A 19,646-nucleotide genomic window follows, 5' to 3' on the forward strand; every position below is an offset into this window, starting at 1 on the left:
CGTTTGGCTCATTTATCTGGCATCTTAGTCACATATACAAGGAATAGAAATAGAAATTTAGTGTCTCTAGTTATTTTTAAATTATTCTTACCTCACACTTCTTAGAAATCACTTTAGTAAGGGCGGGCATGGTGGCTCACGCCTGTAATCCCAGCACTTTGGGAGGCCGAGGCGGGTGGATCACGAGGTCAGGAGATCAAGACCATGCTGGCTAACACGGTGAAACCCCGTCTCTACTAAAAATACAAAAAAATTAGCTGGGCGTGGTGGTGGGCGCCTGTAGTCCCAGCTACTTGGGAGGCTGAGGCAGGAGAATGGCGGGAACCCGGGAGGCGGAGCTTGCAGTGGGCAGAGATCATGCCACTGCACTCCAGCCTGGGGGACAGAGCGAGACTCCGTCTCAAAAAAAAAAAAAAAAAAAAGAAAAGAAATCCCTTTAGTAACGGAGCATTTTGCTTTGATTAGTTACTACATATTTCTGCCTGGTAAGAACTAGGAAGTAACTTTAAATTTTGAGGAATTACCCCATGCTTATTTGGTGATCAGGAAGGCCAGCTGGCCTTCTGGACACAGAAGCCTATTTAGTCACCAACTTGAGTCTTTTGTAAGCGGTCTTTCTAGGATTGTGATATTTCAGCACAAAGAAGTTTATCACTTCCTTTAAGAACCTGACTTCAAAGAATAAAGAATAGAAGTGTACACACACTGGCCAGGCACAGTGGCTCACGCCTGTAATCCCAACACTTTGAGAGGCCAAGGTGGGTGGATCACAAGGCCAGGAGATCAAGACCATCCTGACTAACACAGTAAAACCCCGTCTCTACTGAAAAATACAAAAAAATTAGCCAGGCGAGGTGGCGGGTGCCTGTAGTCCCAGCTACTCGGGAGGCTGAGGCAGGAGAATGGCCTGAACCCAGGAGGCGGAGCTTACAGTGAGCCGAGATGGTGCCACTGCACTCCAGCCTGGGCAACAGAGTGAGACTCCGTCTCAAAAAAAAAAAAAGAAATGTACACACACTAAATCCAAAATGAAAGGTAACTAGAAAAATCAGTTGAATCTGATTTAGCTTAACTGTTAGGCACAGGAAGGCAGATAAATAGAATTTAAAGTATGTCCCCGCTTTTTGTTCATCTTGCGCTTCCCCAGTGGTTTCTCTCTAGGCAATAAAAAAGAATAAAATTTCATTACAGTTTCAAGCATTGTATGGTGGTAAATAATTTCAGATTAAAAATATAAATTTGCTATTGGAGTATCTGAATACCAGTAATTTCATTATTTATAATTTTGCAGCACTTTAAAGTCTAAGAATGTAAAATGCCAAGTGAAATGTGTCAGTGTAATCAATATTCTCCTTCATTAGAATTCTCTCATACTGCTTTTTTTTTTTTCCCAGACAGAGTCTCACTCTGTCGCCCAGGCTGGAGTGCAGTGGCGCAATTTCGGCTCACTGCAACCTCCACCTCCCGAGTTCAAGCAATTCTCATGCCTCAGTCTCCCGAGTAGCTGGGACTACAGGTGTGCACCATCATGCCCGGCCAATTTGTATATTTTTAGTAGAGACAAGGTTTCATCACGTTGGCCAGGCTGGTCTCGAACTCCTGACCTCAGGTGATCTGCTCACCCCAGCCTCCCAAAGTACGCGATCCATCATGTCCGGCCTCATACTGCTTTTATCCAAAGTACCTTTCCCTTTTCACTCCACCAAAGCATTTAAATAATTGATCCTGTCCTTCATAGAAGGTTGTCAAAGAAGAAAACTGCAGTGTAATTAATGAATGGTTTAATTCAGAATCTTCATATACTTCTAAAGAGAAAAATAATTTAGTGCCAAATTGCATGTTAGGAGATACTCAATGTAAGTGGCAACAAATTGTGACTTCAATCACGTGCTACTGTAGAGATGAGAAAATTATCCTAAACTATTCCATAACAATGAGCCCTAACATCACAGAAAATACACTTGAAAATAAAAACCTCAGACCTGTTACTTCTGGACGATGGAATACTTTTCAGTCTGGTATCGGGGAGGGCCAGGAAAGGATAAGGGATTCTTGTGATATATAATGGGATTCTTTGCTGAATAATTTTAAATTAAGCTGCACTGCCTTCCTTGAGGCATGGACTACTCTAACCCAGATAGAAATCTGGATGGGTAAGAGGATGAGCCACATGCTATAATTTCAGGGCAAGAAGATATTGTTTCATTTTCAAAATCAGCAAAATAAGCTGAGCATTTTATGTCTTTCTGTACTTTTCAAGAGTGATAATTAACATGGGAAGAATTCTTTGGGAATTTAAAATATAAGCCTGGTTCAAGTATAAAAAGTCTTGTTTTCTTTCTTCACTGACACTTTTTTTTTTTTTTTTTTAGGCAAGGTCTCACTGTTGCCCAGACTGGCGTGCACTGGGGCAATCTTGGCTCACTGCAACCTGCGCCTCTTGGGCTCAAGCGATCCTCCTACCTCAGCCTCCTAAGTAGCTGGGACTACAGGCATGTCCCACCACATCCAGCTAATTTTTGTATTTTTTGTAGAGATGGGGTTTTGGGGTTTCACCACATTGCCCAGGCTGGTCTGGAACTCCGGGGCTCAAGTGGTCTGCCCACCTCAGCCTCCCAAACTGCTGAGATTACAGATGTGAGCCACTGCACCCAGCCCACTGACAAGTTTTACTGATAAATGTAAATCTAAGCTAAAAGAAAATTTATTACCGCTATAATAAAATTTGCCATTCTCTTTTAATCCTCACTTCAAATAAGAAAGTAAAAATAGAATATCAGAGCTGAAATAGACCTAAATATTCATCTTGAAGAGGGTAATATTCTAAAAATCATGCCACCTGAATTGAGCATTTTAGGAATTTACATAACATTTCTATACAACTGAATTACAAAAATAAAACTTTAAATTCAAACTTTATGACTATGTCTATGAATGTTTTTAAACAATAAGATATGTAGTTGTATCTTATGCTATTTAATGACAATTTCTGTTGCCATGATGAAAAATCAATAGACCCAGAAATGATAACCATACCAATTCTTGGTAGGCAATTGATAATACATTCAAGATGAATCGACATTTCATATAATTAAGAGTGCTACAATATATTTAATTGTGCATCAGAAATGATTTACCAAAGTTTGATTCCTGTGTGTTGTTTGAAATGACTTGTAGATTTTGTTGTATCACCTGATCTTTGAAGAGAATCAGAAATGTATGGGTTACTTCAACAGTAGGTATCACTTGCATTCAACAGTTTTGCCTCTTCAGAATTATTAATATTTAGGTGGAAATTTGCTCACAGTCTTTTTTTATAGGAGTGCTTGACATATAGGAAGGGAGAGATGATTGTGTCCAGTCTATTCACGATCCTGGAAGCTCCCCCAGTGAGAGACACCTCACGTAAAAGCGTCTCTGAGCTACACACACCTGGCACTTGGGAACTTCCTGCGCTTCCTACTTAAACTCAACTTCAGTCACGTTACAAAAACTCATGTCACTTCCTGTTCAAAGAACAGCTTGATATTTAAGAAAAAAATCACCCTTGATCGTGGTTGAGAAAGTCACGACTCCAACTGCGTGGATGCTGAAGAGCAGTCAGCGGGCGGGAGAGGCCGGGATCGCTTGCCCGTTCGGCTTTCTAATGAGCTGCCTGCTGAAAGGAGGCAGTGTTTCCTTCCCCGCAGGAGAAACTGGGCAGCTTTAAGTCCAGCTGAAAGTTCACAGGAGTGAGATCAGTTCTGACAGCTGACACTGAGTCTCTAACTGGATCCTCTCAGAGCAGCACTGATCGGTTGAAGTCTCTGAATTCTGCTTTGCTGACTCCTACATTATTGTTTCTCACTTGTCTGAATTCTCTGAAACTAATATCACACTTAGAAGATCCCTAAGTGACCAAAAGAATGAATACCTTGTGTCGAGATGTGGAACCTTCAGAGAAATACTAGACTTTGAAAAAAAAAATCAACCGCTCTTTGGCCCCTATAAAAAAAAAAGACAATCAAAGCCATCGCCGAGGAGGCCTGAGTAGGGAGGAACGTGTGTCATCTTTAGGCTTTTCCCCTTTTCTGGATAGTGAAGGTGTGGGAAGGCAGGTGGGCACAAGTGGCTTGGGGGCAACCCAATGACAGTACAAATGTTGAGTTGGCATCTGAGATCTGATCCCTTGGGGACTTGAAAATGGCATAAAGACTGGAGGCAGAACAATCTCGATGGGTTTCAGAGCAACCATTCTGTCTTCTGGCCGAGGTCTTATGAAGTGTGTCTGCCGTTCACGCGGTCTGGAGGGACAAGTGTTCTTCATAAATGTAGGCACTGCAGGATGAGGGGCCAGCTTGTGTTTTCTGGTCTGCGAGGAAGCCCCCACTTGAGCAGTATTTTTCTGGGGAAGAGATGGTTTTGTTACAGTCTCTGATAGATTAGCACTGGCTTTAGTTTCTCGATTCAGGAACTCAGCAATCTTCATTTGGATGCCATTATCAGTAGTGGCAGCTTTTGTCAATGATGTTTTTGATTTTTTCTTCTTCTTCTCCCGTTTTGATGATTTACCCAACTCAATCCCATCCAGCAGACCCTTGGCTGCAGCTCGGGCCAAAACATCTTTCACAGACACTGTCTCAGAAGGGTCCCGCTGCAATTAAAGAAGCACTTACTAAATGTGGGACTTAGCTATTATTGTGTCTCTTGCAAATATTTATCAATGTATCAGTAAAAATAAAAAGACTCTCTTTATTATACTAAAAGAAATAAATAGTTTTTAGGCCTTAGTCCCCAGTCTCATAAGCCTCAGCAAATGCCAAAAACAAAAATGTAAACTTCCCCATTTATGAACCTGATACCTGATAGAAAAAAAGAATCACAGGGGGTTGTTTTTTTTTGTTTGTTTGTTTGTTTTGTTTTGTTTTGAGATGGAGTCTTGCTTTGTTGCCCAGCTCACTGCAACCTCCCAGATCTCAGCTCACTGCAACCTCCACCTCCAAGTTCAAGCAGTTCTCCTGCCTCAGCCTCCTGAGTAGCTGAGATTATAGGCATGCACCACCACGCCCAGCTAATTTTTGTATTTTTAGTAGGAGTTTCACCATGCTGGCCAGGCTGGTCTCGAACTCCTGACCTCAGGTAATCCACCCACCTCAGCCTCCCAAAGTGCTGGGATTACAGGCATGAGCCCCCACACCTGCCTGCTTATTTCTTACATATGAGGGAAGATGCACTAGATGTTGACAAAATGCTTGGGGAGGTGGGGGAGGCAGCCAGGCAGAAGAGGAACATTCTGGGGAAGTATAAAGAACAGGGCTGGCGGGTGCGGTGGCTCACACCTGTAATCCCGGCACTCTGGGAGGCCGAGGTGGGTGGATCACGAGTTCAGTCAGAAGTTAAAGATCAGCCTGGCCAACATGGTGAAACCCCATCTCTACTAAAAATACAAAAATTAGCCAAGCGTGGTGGAGGGCGCCTGTAATCCCAGCTACTTGGTTGAGGCTGAGTCAGAGAATCGCTCGAATCCAGGAGACAGAGGTTGCAGTGAGCCGAGATCACGCCACTGCACTCCAGCCTGGGCTACAGAGCAAGACTCCGTCTCAAAAAAAAAAAAAAAAGAACAGGGCTTACTTGCCACACAGCGGTCATTCTTGCTGCTGCCCTTTAGCTGTTTATGAAATGCAAACACATCTTTACAGAATGTGCACAGTTTCTGGCTTACTCTTATGAGGCTTTGTAGTTTATTAATTCCAAAGTATGACATGGATTAGGATTTTCTTTTTCCTTACCTCCCTTGTTAAAATAGAAAGAAAACAACCATTGGTAATTTCAGATGGTTCCATTCTAAAAAATTTATCAGTAGACAATTGAATTTCCTTTAAGGAGCACAGTGGAAGAACAGGAGGACTAAGCCTGCAGCAGACGGGAACAAGCATTCAGCAGTTAGAATGGCTTCTTTGCCAAGAGAGGAAGAAAGTAAATTGCAGCTACATTTTTTTCTAGTATACTTTACTAATCATTTAAACAGAAATTCCAATCAAGAACACAATTCTGAAGCAGCCTTTCCCTAAATACTATTATAAGTTAAAAACTCTAATATTTTATATTAGTTCATAATTTATTATAAATCCCAGATTCTCCATCTTTAACCAACTATGCCAAGAATAACAAATTTTTAACAAACTAAAAACTGACCTTCCCAAAGTCATTAATATGTTAGTAAGAGGTTTCCATTATCAAAGCAGGTAAACATGTACATTAATCACAAAGTTATCCAAAATTGCCTATATTTCTACCATTTTCAAAATACAAAGGAGAAAACATTTTCTTTTGGTTATGTTTTGCACAATTACAATATAAAAATATAGCCTATCACTTTAATTACATTCTTCTTCCCACTTTTTGAGGATTAATAGATGAGTTATATAGTGTTCAAGAAAGTATATAACAAAGACTGTGTAAGAAAAATCTCAAATCATGAATAGATTTAAAATGAAATTTTTGGTTTTTATGTTTAATATTGAATTTATCATTTCTTAGTAAGTGGTTCATTCATGAATAATAAATGATTCTATTTCCAGGCTTATATCATTAAAATATATTTAGTAATAAGTCAAAGCAATTAAACACTATTCTATATGAATTAAACTATCAGGAAATCTTTTATTAATCATTGTGTCCTGGCCGGGTGCCGTGGCTCATGCCCGTAATCCCAGCACTTTGGGAGACTGAGGCAGGCAAATCACTTGAGGCCAGGATTTCGAAACCAGCCTGGCCAACATGGTGAAACCCCATCTCTACTAAAAATGCACAAATTCGGCCAGGTGTGGTGGGTCACACCTGTAATCCCAGCACTTTGGGATGCTGAGGCAGGTGGATGGGTCACCTGAGGTCAGGAGTTCGAGACAAGCCTGGCCAACATGGTGAAACCCTGTCTCTGCTAAAAATGCAAAAATTAGCCGGGTGTGGTGGCAGACGCCTGTAATCCCAGCTACTCAGGAGGCTGAGACAAGAGAATTGCTTGAACCTGGGAGGTTCAAGCCACGATTGCACCATTGCACTCCGGCCTGGGCGACAAGAGCGAAATTCTGGCTCAAAAACACAAAAATTAGCCAGGCGTGGTGGCAGGAGCCTTTAATCTCAGCTACTTGGGAGTCTGAGGCAGGAGAATCATTTGAACCCAGGAGGTGGTGGTTGCAGTTAGCTGAGATCACACCACTGTACTCCAGCCTGGGTGACAGAGAAAGACTCCATCTCAAAATAATAATAATAATAATAGTGTCCATGTGACACAGCTACAAGCCAAAGAAGACCAAGGACAGCCAGCAACCACCACAAGCTGGGAGAGCGCAGGGGACAGGCCTCTCCAGCACAGGCCCCAGGAGGAATCCACCCGGCTAGCACCTTGCCAATGCCTTGGTTTAGGACTCCCAGCCTCCAGAACTATGAGAGAATAAATGCTTGTTGTTATAAGCCACCAAGTTTGGAGGATTTCTTTCAGCAGCCCAGGAAACTAACACACATGACAAACGGGATTTTGCAGATGTAGGACAGGTCCCACGTTAGTTACCCTGAAGATAGGGATATTATCTGGGTGGATCTGACCTAATCACATGACCTTTGAAATCAGGGTCTAGAGGTCAGACATGGAAGAAGTCAGAGATTCAAAACACAAGATGCTATGACGGCTACTGCAGGTGCACAGATGGGGGAGCCTTTGGACAAGGAATGAAAGTGGCCTCTAGGAGTGGAGAGCAGTCAAGTGACAGCAGCAAGGAGACGAGGACCTCAGTCCTGCAAACACAAGCATGGGTGTGGAAGTACACTGTTCCCAGAGCCTCCAGAGAATTCAGCCTAGCTCATATCCTGAGCAGAAAACCTGGCTGTGCCATACCAGACATATCTGACTTATGTGAGCTAATTAATAGATGTTTTTAGCCACTAAGTTTGAGGTAATTTCTTAAATAGAAAACGAACACACAGTGGTTCACACTAGGCGAGGAAGCAATGCCAGGCTGCAGATGGCAAGCAGTGGAAGAAGGAACAAGAGGATGGAGAAGTGAGCTCGCTACCATGGATAATACTATTAAGGCTGGAAAACCAGCCAGAAGGCTATATTGAGAGGAGGATCCCAAAAGTACACCCACTATCAAGCAACAAGGAATGGCCTGGTGAGAGGGGCACCACAGAACTGAGAGGTTTGGTAGTGGCTTTCCTCTGCAAGCCAGGGCTGACAGTAGGGGATGCAGTGACATAACTGGCTCACTGACAACAATGAAAATAATAGGATCCTGAAACAATAGAGACCAGGTGAGCAAATTAACCATCAGAAGCCAGGCATATGCAGATACTGATGATCATAATGAGTACTAAGACCAGAGAAGCATGTACTCTGGTGCGTGCACACTAAGACCTCTCATGAACTGCTCACATTCCTGCCCTCCACTCTTACTAGGTAACAGAAAATCAAAACACAGAACACAACCTAGACCCCAGGCTCAAAGACTGTTCACTATTAGAAAAGACTAATTCACCACCATGTTAAAATGTCAGATGAGAAATAACATCTGATCATATCATTAAATGCTGCAAAGGCTTTTCATAAAACTAGGCATCCATTAGTGATTTCTTTTTTTCTTTTTTTGAGACGGAGTCTCACTCTGTCGCCCAGGCTGGAGTGCAATGGCATGATCTCGGCTCACTGCAACCTCCACCTCCCGGGTTCAAACGATTCTCCTGCCTCAGCCTCCCCAGTAGCTGGGATTACAGGCGCCTGACACCACGCCCAGATAATTTTTGTATTTTCAGTAGAGACGGGGTTTCACCATGTTGGCCAGGTTGGTCTTGAACTCCTGACCTCAGGTGATCCGCCCACCTCAGCCTCCCAAAGTGCTGGGATTACAGGCATGAGCCACAGCACCCGGCCCCATTAGTGATTTTGAAAACCTGTTATTGTGCTATTGGCTTAAGTATAGACATATAAATCAATGGATAGAATGAGAATAGAATGAGAGTCCAGAAATAAGCCCACACATCTATGATTAGTGGGTTTTCTATTTTCTTTCTTTTTGTATTAGACCGGCTCTTGCTCTGTCTCCCAGTCACAGCCTTGACTTCCTGAGTAGCTGGGACTACAGGTAGGCACCACCACACCTGGCTGATTTTTTGTGGAGATGGGGTCTCTCTATGTTGCCCAGGCTGGGATTAACTGATTTTCAACAAGGGTGCCAAGACCATTCAATAGGAGAGAATAGTCTTTTCCACAAATGTTGCTGGAAGAACTGGATGGCCACATGCAAAGAAGGAATTTGGACTCCTAACTCATATCATATACAAAAATTAGTTAGTGGTGATTGTTGTACAACTTCATGAATGTATTAATATTTTAAGGCACTGAACTGTATACTCTAAAATGGTGAATTGCATAGTATGTGAATTACATCTCAAAAAGCTTATTAAAATAGGAATAGTTACCTATACTTAATGTATATCTATAACATAATATAAACACACACATCCATGTAGTTGGTATTCAGCTGGTACTTGCTGGTGTGGCTGTATCAGCAGTAAAAATACCAAAATTTCTGGGCTTTTTCCTATTTGCTGCCCCAGCTCTCCAAGTGCCCCTCTAGACCATCACATAATAAAAAGGGACAAAGAGGTTACACCTAGCTCACCAAGGGACCTCCAAAACCCTACTTCATCCCTTTAATGGGATATTTTAGGACTTAGAAGTGGCAAGATATAGGAAGGAAATTGTTAACCACTTAATTATGCATCTTTGGATTGTGGGTGGAGTTTCCGTAACAAAAAAATAATAAAATTTGAGAAGAAACCCACTTAAAACTATAGTAGTTATAGCACTGTCATATTAGTATAGAAATAGCCAAAGGTCAGTGGAATAGAATTACAGGTCCACACAGAAGTATACATGGGCTTAAAGCATATTTTTAAAAGATGGCATTTTAAATCAATGGGGAACGGGGGCCAAGGAAATATTATTTGGGGAAAAAGTAAACCTTGATCCATACTTGAGTCTTTTACCAAAATAAAGAGCAGAAAACTCAATTATTTAAATATAAAAAAGATGAAATTATAAAAGTAATATAAGAAAACTGATAAAAGCATTCATAAGCTAGGAATCCACATAACACAAAATGTAGAAACCATAAGGTAAACATTGATACAAATGTCTACACAGAAATTGCTGTAAAGCAACTACTTTTTCTTTTCTTTTTTTTAAATTTGATGTATTTATTTATTTATTTATTTTTGAGACAGAGTCTCACTATGGCATCCAGGCTGGAGTGCAATGATGTGATCTCGGCTCACCACAGCCTTGACCTCTTGAGTTCAAGCAATCTTCCCACCTCAGCCTCCCTAATAACTGGGACTACAGGATTGCACCACCACACCTGGCTAATTTTTGTATTTTTTTTTTTTGTAGAGATGGGGTTTCACCACATTGCCCAGGCTGGTCTCGAAAACCTGAGCTCAAATGACCACCCACCTCAGCCTCCCAAAGTGCTGGTATTACAGGCGTGAGCCACCATGCTCAACCTATAAAGCAATTTTTTAATTCAAGTTTTTATTTAAAAATAAAAAGATAATCTGAAAAATATCTGTAATTCATATGAAAACAGCAACTCTTCCTAATATATAATAAGACATGTGAAAAGAAGAAAAAGAATAATCCAGTTGAAAACAGTGGGAAAGTACATGAACATGCAATTTATAAATAAACAGTAACAACTATAACAATTTAAAATTATTGAACATTTATTATATGCCAGATACTGCTCATGTGTTAATTTAATATATTCAATCTCCACAAGGATCTAATGATGTAGGTAATATCATTAACTATATTTCACAGCCACCTTTTACAGCCACCTCACCATTCACAATACCCTTCTCCCACTTAACAAAAAAGGTATATTGTCCTGGGATATTAACATCTCCAGGATGCTAACAACGGGACAACTCAAGAAGGTGGCCCCCTTCTCCCATGGCAATGCAAGAGTTTAGGTAAGAAATCTTTAAGAGGGTATCAAACTCAGCAAACCTTCCTTCCTTCCTCCCTCCCTCCCTCCCTTCCTTCCTCTCTCCCTCCCTCCCTTCCTTCCTCCCTCCCTTTCTCCCTTCCTCTCCTCCCACACTCACTTCCTCCCTCCCTCCCTTTCCCTTCCTTATTTCTATATATCTATCTTAGAATTCAAATTTAGAAGAAAATCACAAGAGAATATTAATGTTTATTTGAATTAAAGAATAAAGTCAGACTTTCTGACAAGGTAAATTTGGTTTTGACAATGAGAACTAGTTATGTAAAACAGGTAACAAATTTAGCATTTTCCCATAAATCAAATAAGATAAATAAATCTGCAGGTCCAAACATTTAACAGAAATATATTTAAAACACATATGTAACATAATGTTCCAGAAGTAATATATTTTGCAGCTATTTAAACTTATGATGAAAATGTTAGATATTAACTCTAAAATAAAGAACAAGATATATAGTTATTCAAAAATGTTTAGGGGCCAGGTGCGGTGGCTCACACCTGTAATCCCAGCACTTTGGGAGGCTGAGGCAGGTGGGTCACTTGAGGTCAGGAGTTCAAGACCAGCCTGGCCAACATGGTGAAACTTTGTCTCTATTAAAAATACAAAACTTAGCCAGGGGTAGTGCTGCATGCCTGTAATCCCAGCTACTTGGGAGGCTGAGGCAAGAGAATTGCTTAAACCCAGGAGGTGGAGGTTGCAGTGAGCTGAGATTGTACCTGGGCAACAGAGCAAGACTCTGACTAAAAAAAAAAAAAAAGGTTTAAGGATAATTTGAGCAAAAATGTTTGACAACCACTGCTCTAGAATCCTTACTTTTAACCACTCCACAGTACAATGACCAATCAGTAAACAGGAAGCATGCTCAACCTCAGTAATAGAGAGATGAAAATATAATCAGTAATGAGATCTCATGTTTTCACCCCACAGGTGAGTAAAGATTTTAAGTCTGATGAAGCTCAGCATTTGTGAAGCTGTGGGGAAACAGGCTTATAAGAGTGAATGTTTTGATAGTAATTTGACAATACCAATTAAAACAAAATAAGCACATTCTGTGGTGGTGGAAAAATCTAGAAGGCTATAAATCAAATTGTTAAGAACAATTATATATAAGAGGATGCCATTTGGAAAAAGGCTTCCTTTTTAAGTTAGTACTTCTATAATGTGAAATTTTTACAATAGGGAACCAAAAAAATTACATATTTGCAAATTTTATCATGACAGCCGAAGTCCAAAATGAGCTGAATATTTCTGGGATATTAAAAAGAAATATAAGCAATAGGTAGGTGATGAGATTAAATGACATGTAATATTGCTTTCAACTCTAAATTCTACCACTTTGGGGTACTAAGAAGTGATTCTTAGAGGCTGTCTGGTATAATTCCCTAGGTAATGCATAATTTCTTTTTTTTTTTTTTTTTTGAGACAGAGTCTCGTTCTGTTGCCCAGGCTGGAGTGCAGTGGCGCAATCTGAGCTCACTGCAAGCTCCGCCTCCTGGGTTCACACCATTCTCCTGCCTCAGCCTCCCGAGTAGCTGGGACTACAGGTGCCTGCCACCACGCCCGGCTAATTTTTTTTTTTTTTTTTTTTTGTATTTTTAGTAGAAACGGGGTTTCACTGTGTTAGCCAGGATGGTCTCAATCTCCTGACCTTGTGATCCACCCGCCTTGGCCTCCCAAAGTGAGCATAATTTCTTTTGACAGCATCCCCAACAAGTAGTTATAAACATCTTCAATATATACTCTCTAATTTGAGCTCAAATCTCAAACCAATCTTTTATGCTATAGATTAATCATTAATCACGGCTTGCCTGAAATAAAATCAATATTCCTCCATGTTTGCCATATCACATTAATTTTTTTTTTTTTAAACAGACAGGGTTTCACCATGTTGCCCAGGCTGCTCTTGAACACCTGAGGTAAAGGTATGTGCCCGCCTCGGCCTCCCAAAGTGCTGAGATTACATGTGTGAGCCACCGCGCCAGGCCAGTTATATCATATTCTTAAAAATATTATTCCTAGCAAATCAAGAGGCACACATTCCACATTCACCAATTTGGTTGCATACCTTCAATAATACCCTTTGCCACTGGATGATGATTTAGCTAATGCTACGTTGAGGAGCTCTCCGAACGCGAGGTTGGCTCTTAGCTACTGAAAGGAGCTACTAATTAAGGAAAGTCAGCAAGAAAGAAAATAGAGGTGTGATTAATATGCCCACTTGTGAAATGGGCAAAGGAAAAATATCAAGTTAAAAGGAGGGAGCAGACAATATGCATATTAAGAATTAGAGGAGCCGGGCGTGGTGGCTCACACCTATAATCCCAGCACTTTGGGAGGCCAAGGCAGGTGGATTACCTGAGGTCAGGAGTTTGAGAGCAGCCTGGCCAACATGGTAAAATCCCCATCTCTACTAAAAATACAAAAATTAGTCGGGCGTGGTGGCATGTGCCTGTAATCCCAGCTACTTGGGAGGCTGAGGCAGGAGAATTGCTTGAACCTGGGAGGCGGAAGTTGCAGTGAGCCTGAGGTCAGGAGTTTGAGAGCAGCCTGGCCAACATGGTAAAATCCCCGTCTCTACTAAAAATACAAAAATTAGGCGTGGTGGCACGTGCCTGTAATCCCAGCTACTTGGGAGGCTGAGGCAGGAGAATTGCTTGAACCTGGGAGGCGGAGGTTGCAGTGAGCCAAGATGGTGCCACTGCACTCCAGCCTGGATGACAGAGCAAGATTCCATCTCAAAAAAAAAAAAAGAAAGAAAAAGAAAAAGGCCCTATGGAATCTATGTTAAATTTGTAAGAAGTTAGGTAATTGTATCATACTAAAGTATAATTTTAAAAAGAAAAAGTAGAATGTCTTTATACAACTTAGAATATAATATTTTTCATTTTAAAAAATATTTGTTTGAGTTGTTTAGAAGAATCCTTCCTTTTCTTACCTATAAAGTTGTACTTTATTCCCAAGGTCTTGAAATTCCAGTGCTTTCTTAACAACAGCTTCATTTTCTTCTGGACAAACTGAACATGTGCAGTAAACAACTGCTTGAGCTTTAGTAACTATATTAGAAGAAGATGCAATGACTGTAACAATGCTATTAACAATCCTATACAAATGTGCTATGTTTCCAAACATCTATTTGATACTAATACCACATTGTTCTGATGAGAATAATTTCCCCAGGTGCTTGAATGGTTTCCCTTCAAAGCAAAAGCTTGTCTTAGTAATTTAGTCTGTGGCCAGTAAGTAAAGTCATTCTAACTGGATTGTATGGAAATTGAAAATTCAACAAAAAATGAGGCCAACTTAGTTATAAACACAAAGAAATAAATACTGCAAGTTACCATGAACTTGATACTTCCACCCATTCTTCTACAATCAATATCGCCTAAATAGTTTAAAGGATTCTAGAAACAGACAGACTTAGAGGTGAATCCCAATTCTGTCACTTACTGCTCTATGAACCTGGACAAATTACTTAAAGTCTTACATTTTTCATCCATAAAATGAGGTAATACTACCACCTGCAATTCACTCATTGATTCATACTTATTGAGTACCTACCACCTGCCAGACAGGCACTGTTATAGGCTTTGGGATACAACAACACAAACAAAAATCCATGCCCCTGTAGAGTTAACTTTCTAGTAGAGGAGAAAGACAGTAAGACAGAGATAAATAGGAAAACTATATAGTACTCTTAGGTGATCAATGCTATGGAGAAAAGCAGAGCAGGGGTGAGGGATAGAGAGTTCCAGGAGAAATAGTGTGAAATAGGGCAGGGAGAGAAAGCATTGTTGAGATGGCAAACTGTGGGTAGACTACAAGGAGATAAGGAACCAGTCACAGAGCTATTTAGAGAAAAGCATTCTAAGGTAAAGGAACAGCCAGTGTAAAGGCCTGAAGTCAACATGGTGCTGGTATGTTCCAGGAAAGTGAAGGGACCAGTTTGATCAGAGCAGAGGGAATGAAGAGAGAGTAGTGAGCCAAAGTCAGAAAGCATAGTCTGAGCCCCAGATAGTACAGGGACTTGTGGGCAACCAGAAGGGCTTAGGTTTTTACTCAGGTTATGATGGGTTTTAACAAGATCACTCCAATTGCTATGTTAAGAATAGAGTGTAGAGGGCAGGGGCAGAGGCTGGTAGAGAAATTAGGAGGTCATTACAGTTGATGGTGGTTTGGACACCGTGGTAGTGGTGGAGGTAGCTGGATATATTCTGGGTATAAGTTGAATGTACCTCATACACTGACAGACTGGCTGTGGTATGAAAGAGAAATCATGGATAATGCTAACGTTTTTAGCCTAAGCGAGTGGAAGGCTACAACTATCATTAACTGAAATGGCAGTACTGTGGGAGGAACAGGTGTGGCGGGAGGAAGATCAGGGCTTCCATCTTGGACATACCAGCTTTGAGATGACTATGATTCCCTAAGTGGAGATGTCAAGAGGGCAGCTGGAAATACAAGCTAAGAGTTTCGAGAGGAAGTTTAGACGAAATATAGATTTGGGAGTCACATAGAGGTGTTTAAAACCATGAGACTGGATACAATCACCAAAAGAGTAAATATAGGCAGAGAAAAAAGATCCAAGGCATGGACTGTGGCACACTTCCATGTTAAACAAGGTGTTGAGACAGAGAGAACCCAGTAAGGGAGACGGAGAAGGGGGAGCCAGAGAGAAGGCCTGGAAGGTGGTGCCCTGTAAGACAAGTGATGGAAGTGTGTGAAGGGAGAGAAAGCGACCACTTCTGTCAACTGCCACAGACAGATCAAGGTAGATGAGGGCTGGGAACTGATGCAACAGCATGGGATCACTGGTGATCCTCACAGGACCATTTCAGTTTAGTGGCAGGAGTGAATGTGTGATGGTAATAGCTCAAAAAAGGAGAGAAAAGATTGAGGAAACATTGTTCCCAGGGGAAAGGCAAGATACAGGAATGTTTTACGTAGGCGGAGGACATTCAACTAAGTTAAAATATAGGGAATTTTTCTCAATGAAGGACTATAAATTCTAGAGAGCACAGAGTGAGATGTGGACAAAGGAATATGAAGAGAGTTATGGAGACCAGAGTATAGGAGATGAGGAATGACCTGGAGTCGGGGCCTCTTGAGTTAATTGTCATTAATAGGTATAAAGGATATAAGAAGACATGTTTCTTATAATTTGATTTATTCGTTTTTGTTTTTTTTTTTTTAGAGACGGAGTCTTGCTCTGTTGCCCTGGAGTGCAGTGAGGTGATCATGGCTCACTGCAGCCTCCAAGCCCTGGGCTCAATCGATCCTCCCACTTCAGCCTCCCGAGTAGCCTGCATGCCCCCATGCCTAGATAACTTTTTAAATTTTTTGTAGAGGCAGGGTCTCACTATGTTGTCCAGGTTGGTCTCAAACTCCTGGCCTCAAGTGATCCTACCATGTTGGCCTCCCAAAGCACTGGGATTTCAGACATGAGCCACTACACCCAGCCCATTTATTTATTTATTTATTTATTTATTTATTTATTTATTTGGAGACAGAGTCTCACTCTGTCACCCAGGCTGGAGTGCAGTGGCGCAATCTCAGCTCACTATAACAAGTGATTCTCGTATCTCAGCCTCCCAAGTAGCTGGGACTACAGGCATGCGCCAACAAGCCCAGCTAATTTTTGTATTTTTAGTAGAGATGGGGTTTTACCATGTTGTCCAGGCTAGCCTCAAGTGATCCGCCAGGCTTGGCCTCCCAAAGTACTGGGATTACAGGCATTAGCCACCACTCCTGGCCCGCACTTATGATTTTAGAGAGTAGTGGCAAGGCTGTGAGTCTTAGAGGGCAAGGGAATTAGGGGTGCCCGGGCCCCATTGTTGCTCTCGTCAAAGACAGCATGCAAGCTAAGGAAGAAGGTTTGGTAATTATTAAATAAAATAGTACATATAAAGTAAGTAGCAGATGCCTGGCACATAATAAGTAAGCAATAAGTGCTCAAATATTTAAAAATCATTTTCACAACTAATGAGGACTCAGCACAGTTAGTTTTGGTTTTTTTAAATACTTGTTTTTACTCTAATTCCATGACAGATTACATAATTATCGTTTATGTGGTTGATTTCAAATGGGGCTTTTAGTGAGTTCTATCAAAATTTGGAGTCAAACCCCTGATTACATACTTAACTACCTAAGATAGCATTCTCTTAAGGGAAAATTAAATACAACTTGTTTTGACTTACAGTATGTCTTCTAGTAATATAAACTGTCATAATCTCAAGAGTTGCCAAATTTTATGTTTATTTGGCATCATAAAAGAGCTTATGTCATTAAAATCCCTTTGCTTTTCAGATTCTTTCTGAAGCTTTTTTAAGCTTTAACTATCTAATTAAAATTTAATTAAAAAGGATCAGCTTATTATTTACCAAATTCCTGATCTTCCAATCAACTTATTTCCCATATCATATTCATATCATGTTCAAATGAATATTTATTAGCAATATAAACTAAAAGAAAAGGCCTCCTCTGTGCTTTCTATTTACTTATTTATTTTTTGCTTTCACTCCTGGCAAGCTGTGACCTCTGTGACTTCTATAGGCCTTATTTCTACCTCATGTATGTTTATGTATTTATTTACTGAATGATCTATACCCATAGATCTATACCCATAATATAGATGGGTCTATGCACACATCCATTTATCTTTAAGCCTTTGCAGGTCAGGATTTGCTAACACTGATACACCTTACATACAGCTTAATGCCTGACCCAAAGTGGGCACTTTATAAATATATATGGAATTAACAAAAGCTTATTAATTTCTCAGAGACATCTAGATTTCTGTGTGCATATGTGGAAAAGCAGTGGTACTCAAAATCTAAATAAAGTTATTAAAGCAATGATATAAATCACTCAAAGTGCCGCCTTGTTACTCAAACTTCAAATCAAGAGGTCTAGGCTTTCTCTGCGATTTCACCTCTCTGTTCTCTACTTAGCACTAAGAGAAATAAGAGTTTGGCTAAAATTTGGACTGTAGAAGAGTTGTTAGGGGTAGGCACAATGACAACAGAAAAATTATATGAAGTAAGAAATCCAAGAGAAGAAACAGGAAAGCTGAAACTACAATTATAAATATACATAATTATTTCACTTCGGCATTACAAAATTAGTAAATTATGCTTGCTAACCTGTTTAAAATTACAGTAAAGCATGTATTCTAGAAACTGAGATTAAATTGGTAAAGATAAATATTTTGTTATTTGAAGGCAGTAAGATTCTGGAAAATGTGCTCATGGCTCACACTTCATTGCTTGATTATAATAGATCATGAAAGACTAATATTTCTAAAATGTACACCGTATTTTAACAAGATGGTGCCTATGACAAACTTACATTTCATTGCATGTGTTAGCTGTTCGTACTGCTGTTGAGCAAGAATGTGAAGTTTGTCCACTGATATGCCTCCTTGAGAGTGATCTTTAAGGAATTCTGTATCTGAATTTTAAAAAGAAATGCTTTTAAATATAGCACCATTAAAAACTTTTTACATATTGTTAGCATCACATAATTTTTCAATCATTTTGCCTACCAATAAAAGTGTTTCATGGAAAATATCTATTACAACTAAATAGACATTGAAATGTTGACTTAAAAATTAGAACAATAAAGTTAATTCTGTTTCATTTTAATATTGCTTTTCAAAAATATTGAAAATATTTAATATTGTTTTTCTGCAAGTTGCTATGAGATAGTCATCCAAGTAGTCATATAAGTCATTTAGACACAGAGAAAATGCAGTCAGTTCTCGAGACTAACACTGGAAAGAGAAAATAAGATTTATTTTCCAAAATAAAAGCAAATGGGCTATAGTCAGATCTGAGAATATACAAGGATATAGTTTAAAATACTAACTTTCCAAAAGAAACCTTGGAAGAAAAAATTCAGAAAAGCAAATGTTACGTCTTCATAACAGATTAAGAAATAATGTCTTACATTTTTTAATTTTTGAAAAATAATTTAAATATATGTATTGATATTAATGAAGACACACTGAATGCAATGCTACTACTTTATGTAGATTATTTTAATGACCACTTGAAGAATTACTATCCCTTTTAACATTAAGATAATTGTTTAAACATACATTAAACAACTTGTCTAAGGTTATATAGCTACTAAGTGGACAGCCAGGATTCTAACTCAGAAATCTAACTAGAGGGCCCAAATTTCTAAACTCTGTATTATACTACCTCTCTAGAACTCACTAGAGTATGACAGCCAATTATTTATACCATGCATGTGGCTGTTGCCCATACCAATAATATCACTAAAGGTTAATTAAACTCCATTTCTTCCCAATTTTTTAGTTTTACATTTCATGAGGGGTTTTTTGTTTTTTGTTATCGTTGTTGTTGCTATTTTTTTGAGACAGGATCTCACTCTGTCATCCAGGCTGGAGTGGCACAGTCTCAGTTCACTGCAACCTCTGCCTCAAGCAATTCTCATGCCTCAGCCTCCTGAATAGCTGGGACTACAGGTGCACACCATGATGCCCAGCTAATTTTTGTATTTTTAGTAGAGACAGGGTTTCATCATGTTGGTCAGGTTGGTCTCGAACTCCTGGCCTCAACTGATCTATCCACCTCAGCCTC

At 40.0% G+C, this 19,646-nt stretch overlaps 1 protein-coding gene across 1 annotated transcript in view; it reads right to left on the reverse strand.

Annotated features, from left to right (window-relative positions):
* Positions 1–2,721: 2,721 nt before the first annotated feature.
* The window catches only part of NSUN7 (NOP2/Sun RNA methyltransferase family member 7), a 55,343-nt gene continuing 38,418 nt past the window's right edge, over positions 2,722–19,646 (reverse strand). Inside the window, exons 9-12 of the mRNA XM_050790353.1 lie at positions 18,388–18,489; positions 13,979–14,096; positions 5,769–5,892; positions 2,722–4,633 (exon numbers count right to left, since the gene is read on the reverse strand). Of these exons, the coding sequence (XP_050646310.1) occupies positions 4,004–4,633; positions 5,769–5,892; positions 13,979–14,096; positions 18,388–18,489 (974 nt within the window). The 3' untranslated portion in view covers positions 2,722–4,003. The remainder of the gene's footprint in view (positions 4,634–5,768; positions 5,893–13,978; positions 14,097–18,387; positions 18,490–19,646) is intronic.

The sequence above is a fragment of the Macaca thibetana genome, chromosome 5 (genome assembly GCF_024542745.1).
Source record: "Macaca thibetana thibetana isolate TM-01 chromosome 5, ASM2454274v1, whole genome shotgun sequence".
Lineage (NCBI taxonomy): Eukaryota > Metazoa > Chordata > Mammalia > Primates > Cercopithecidae > Macaca > Macaca thibetana.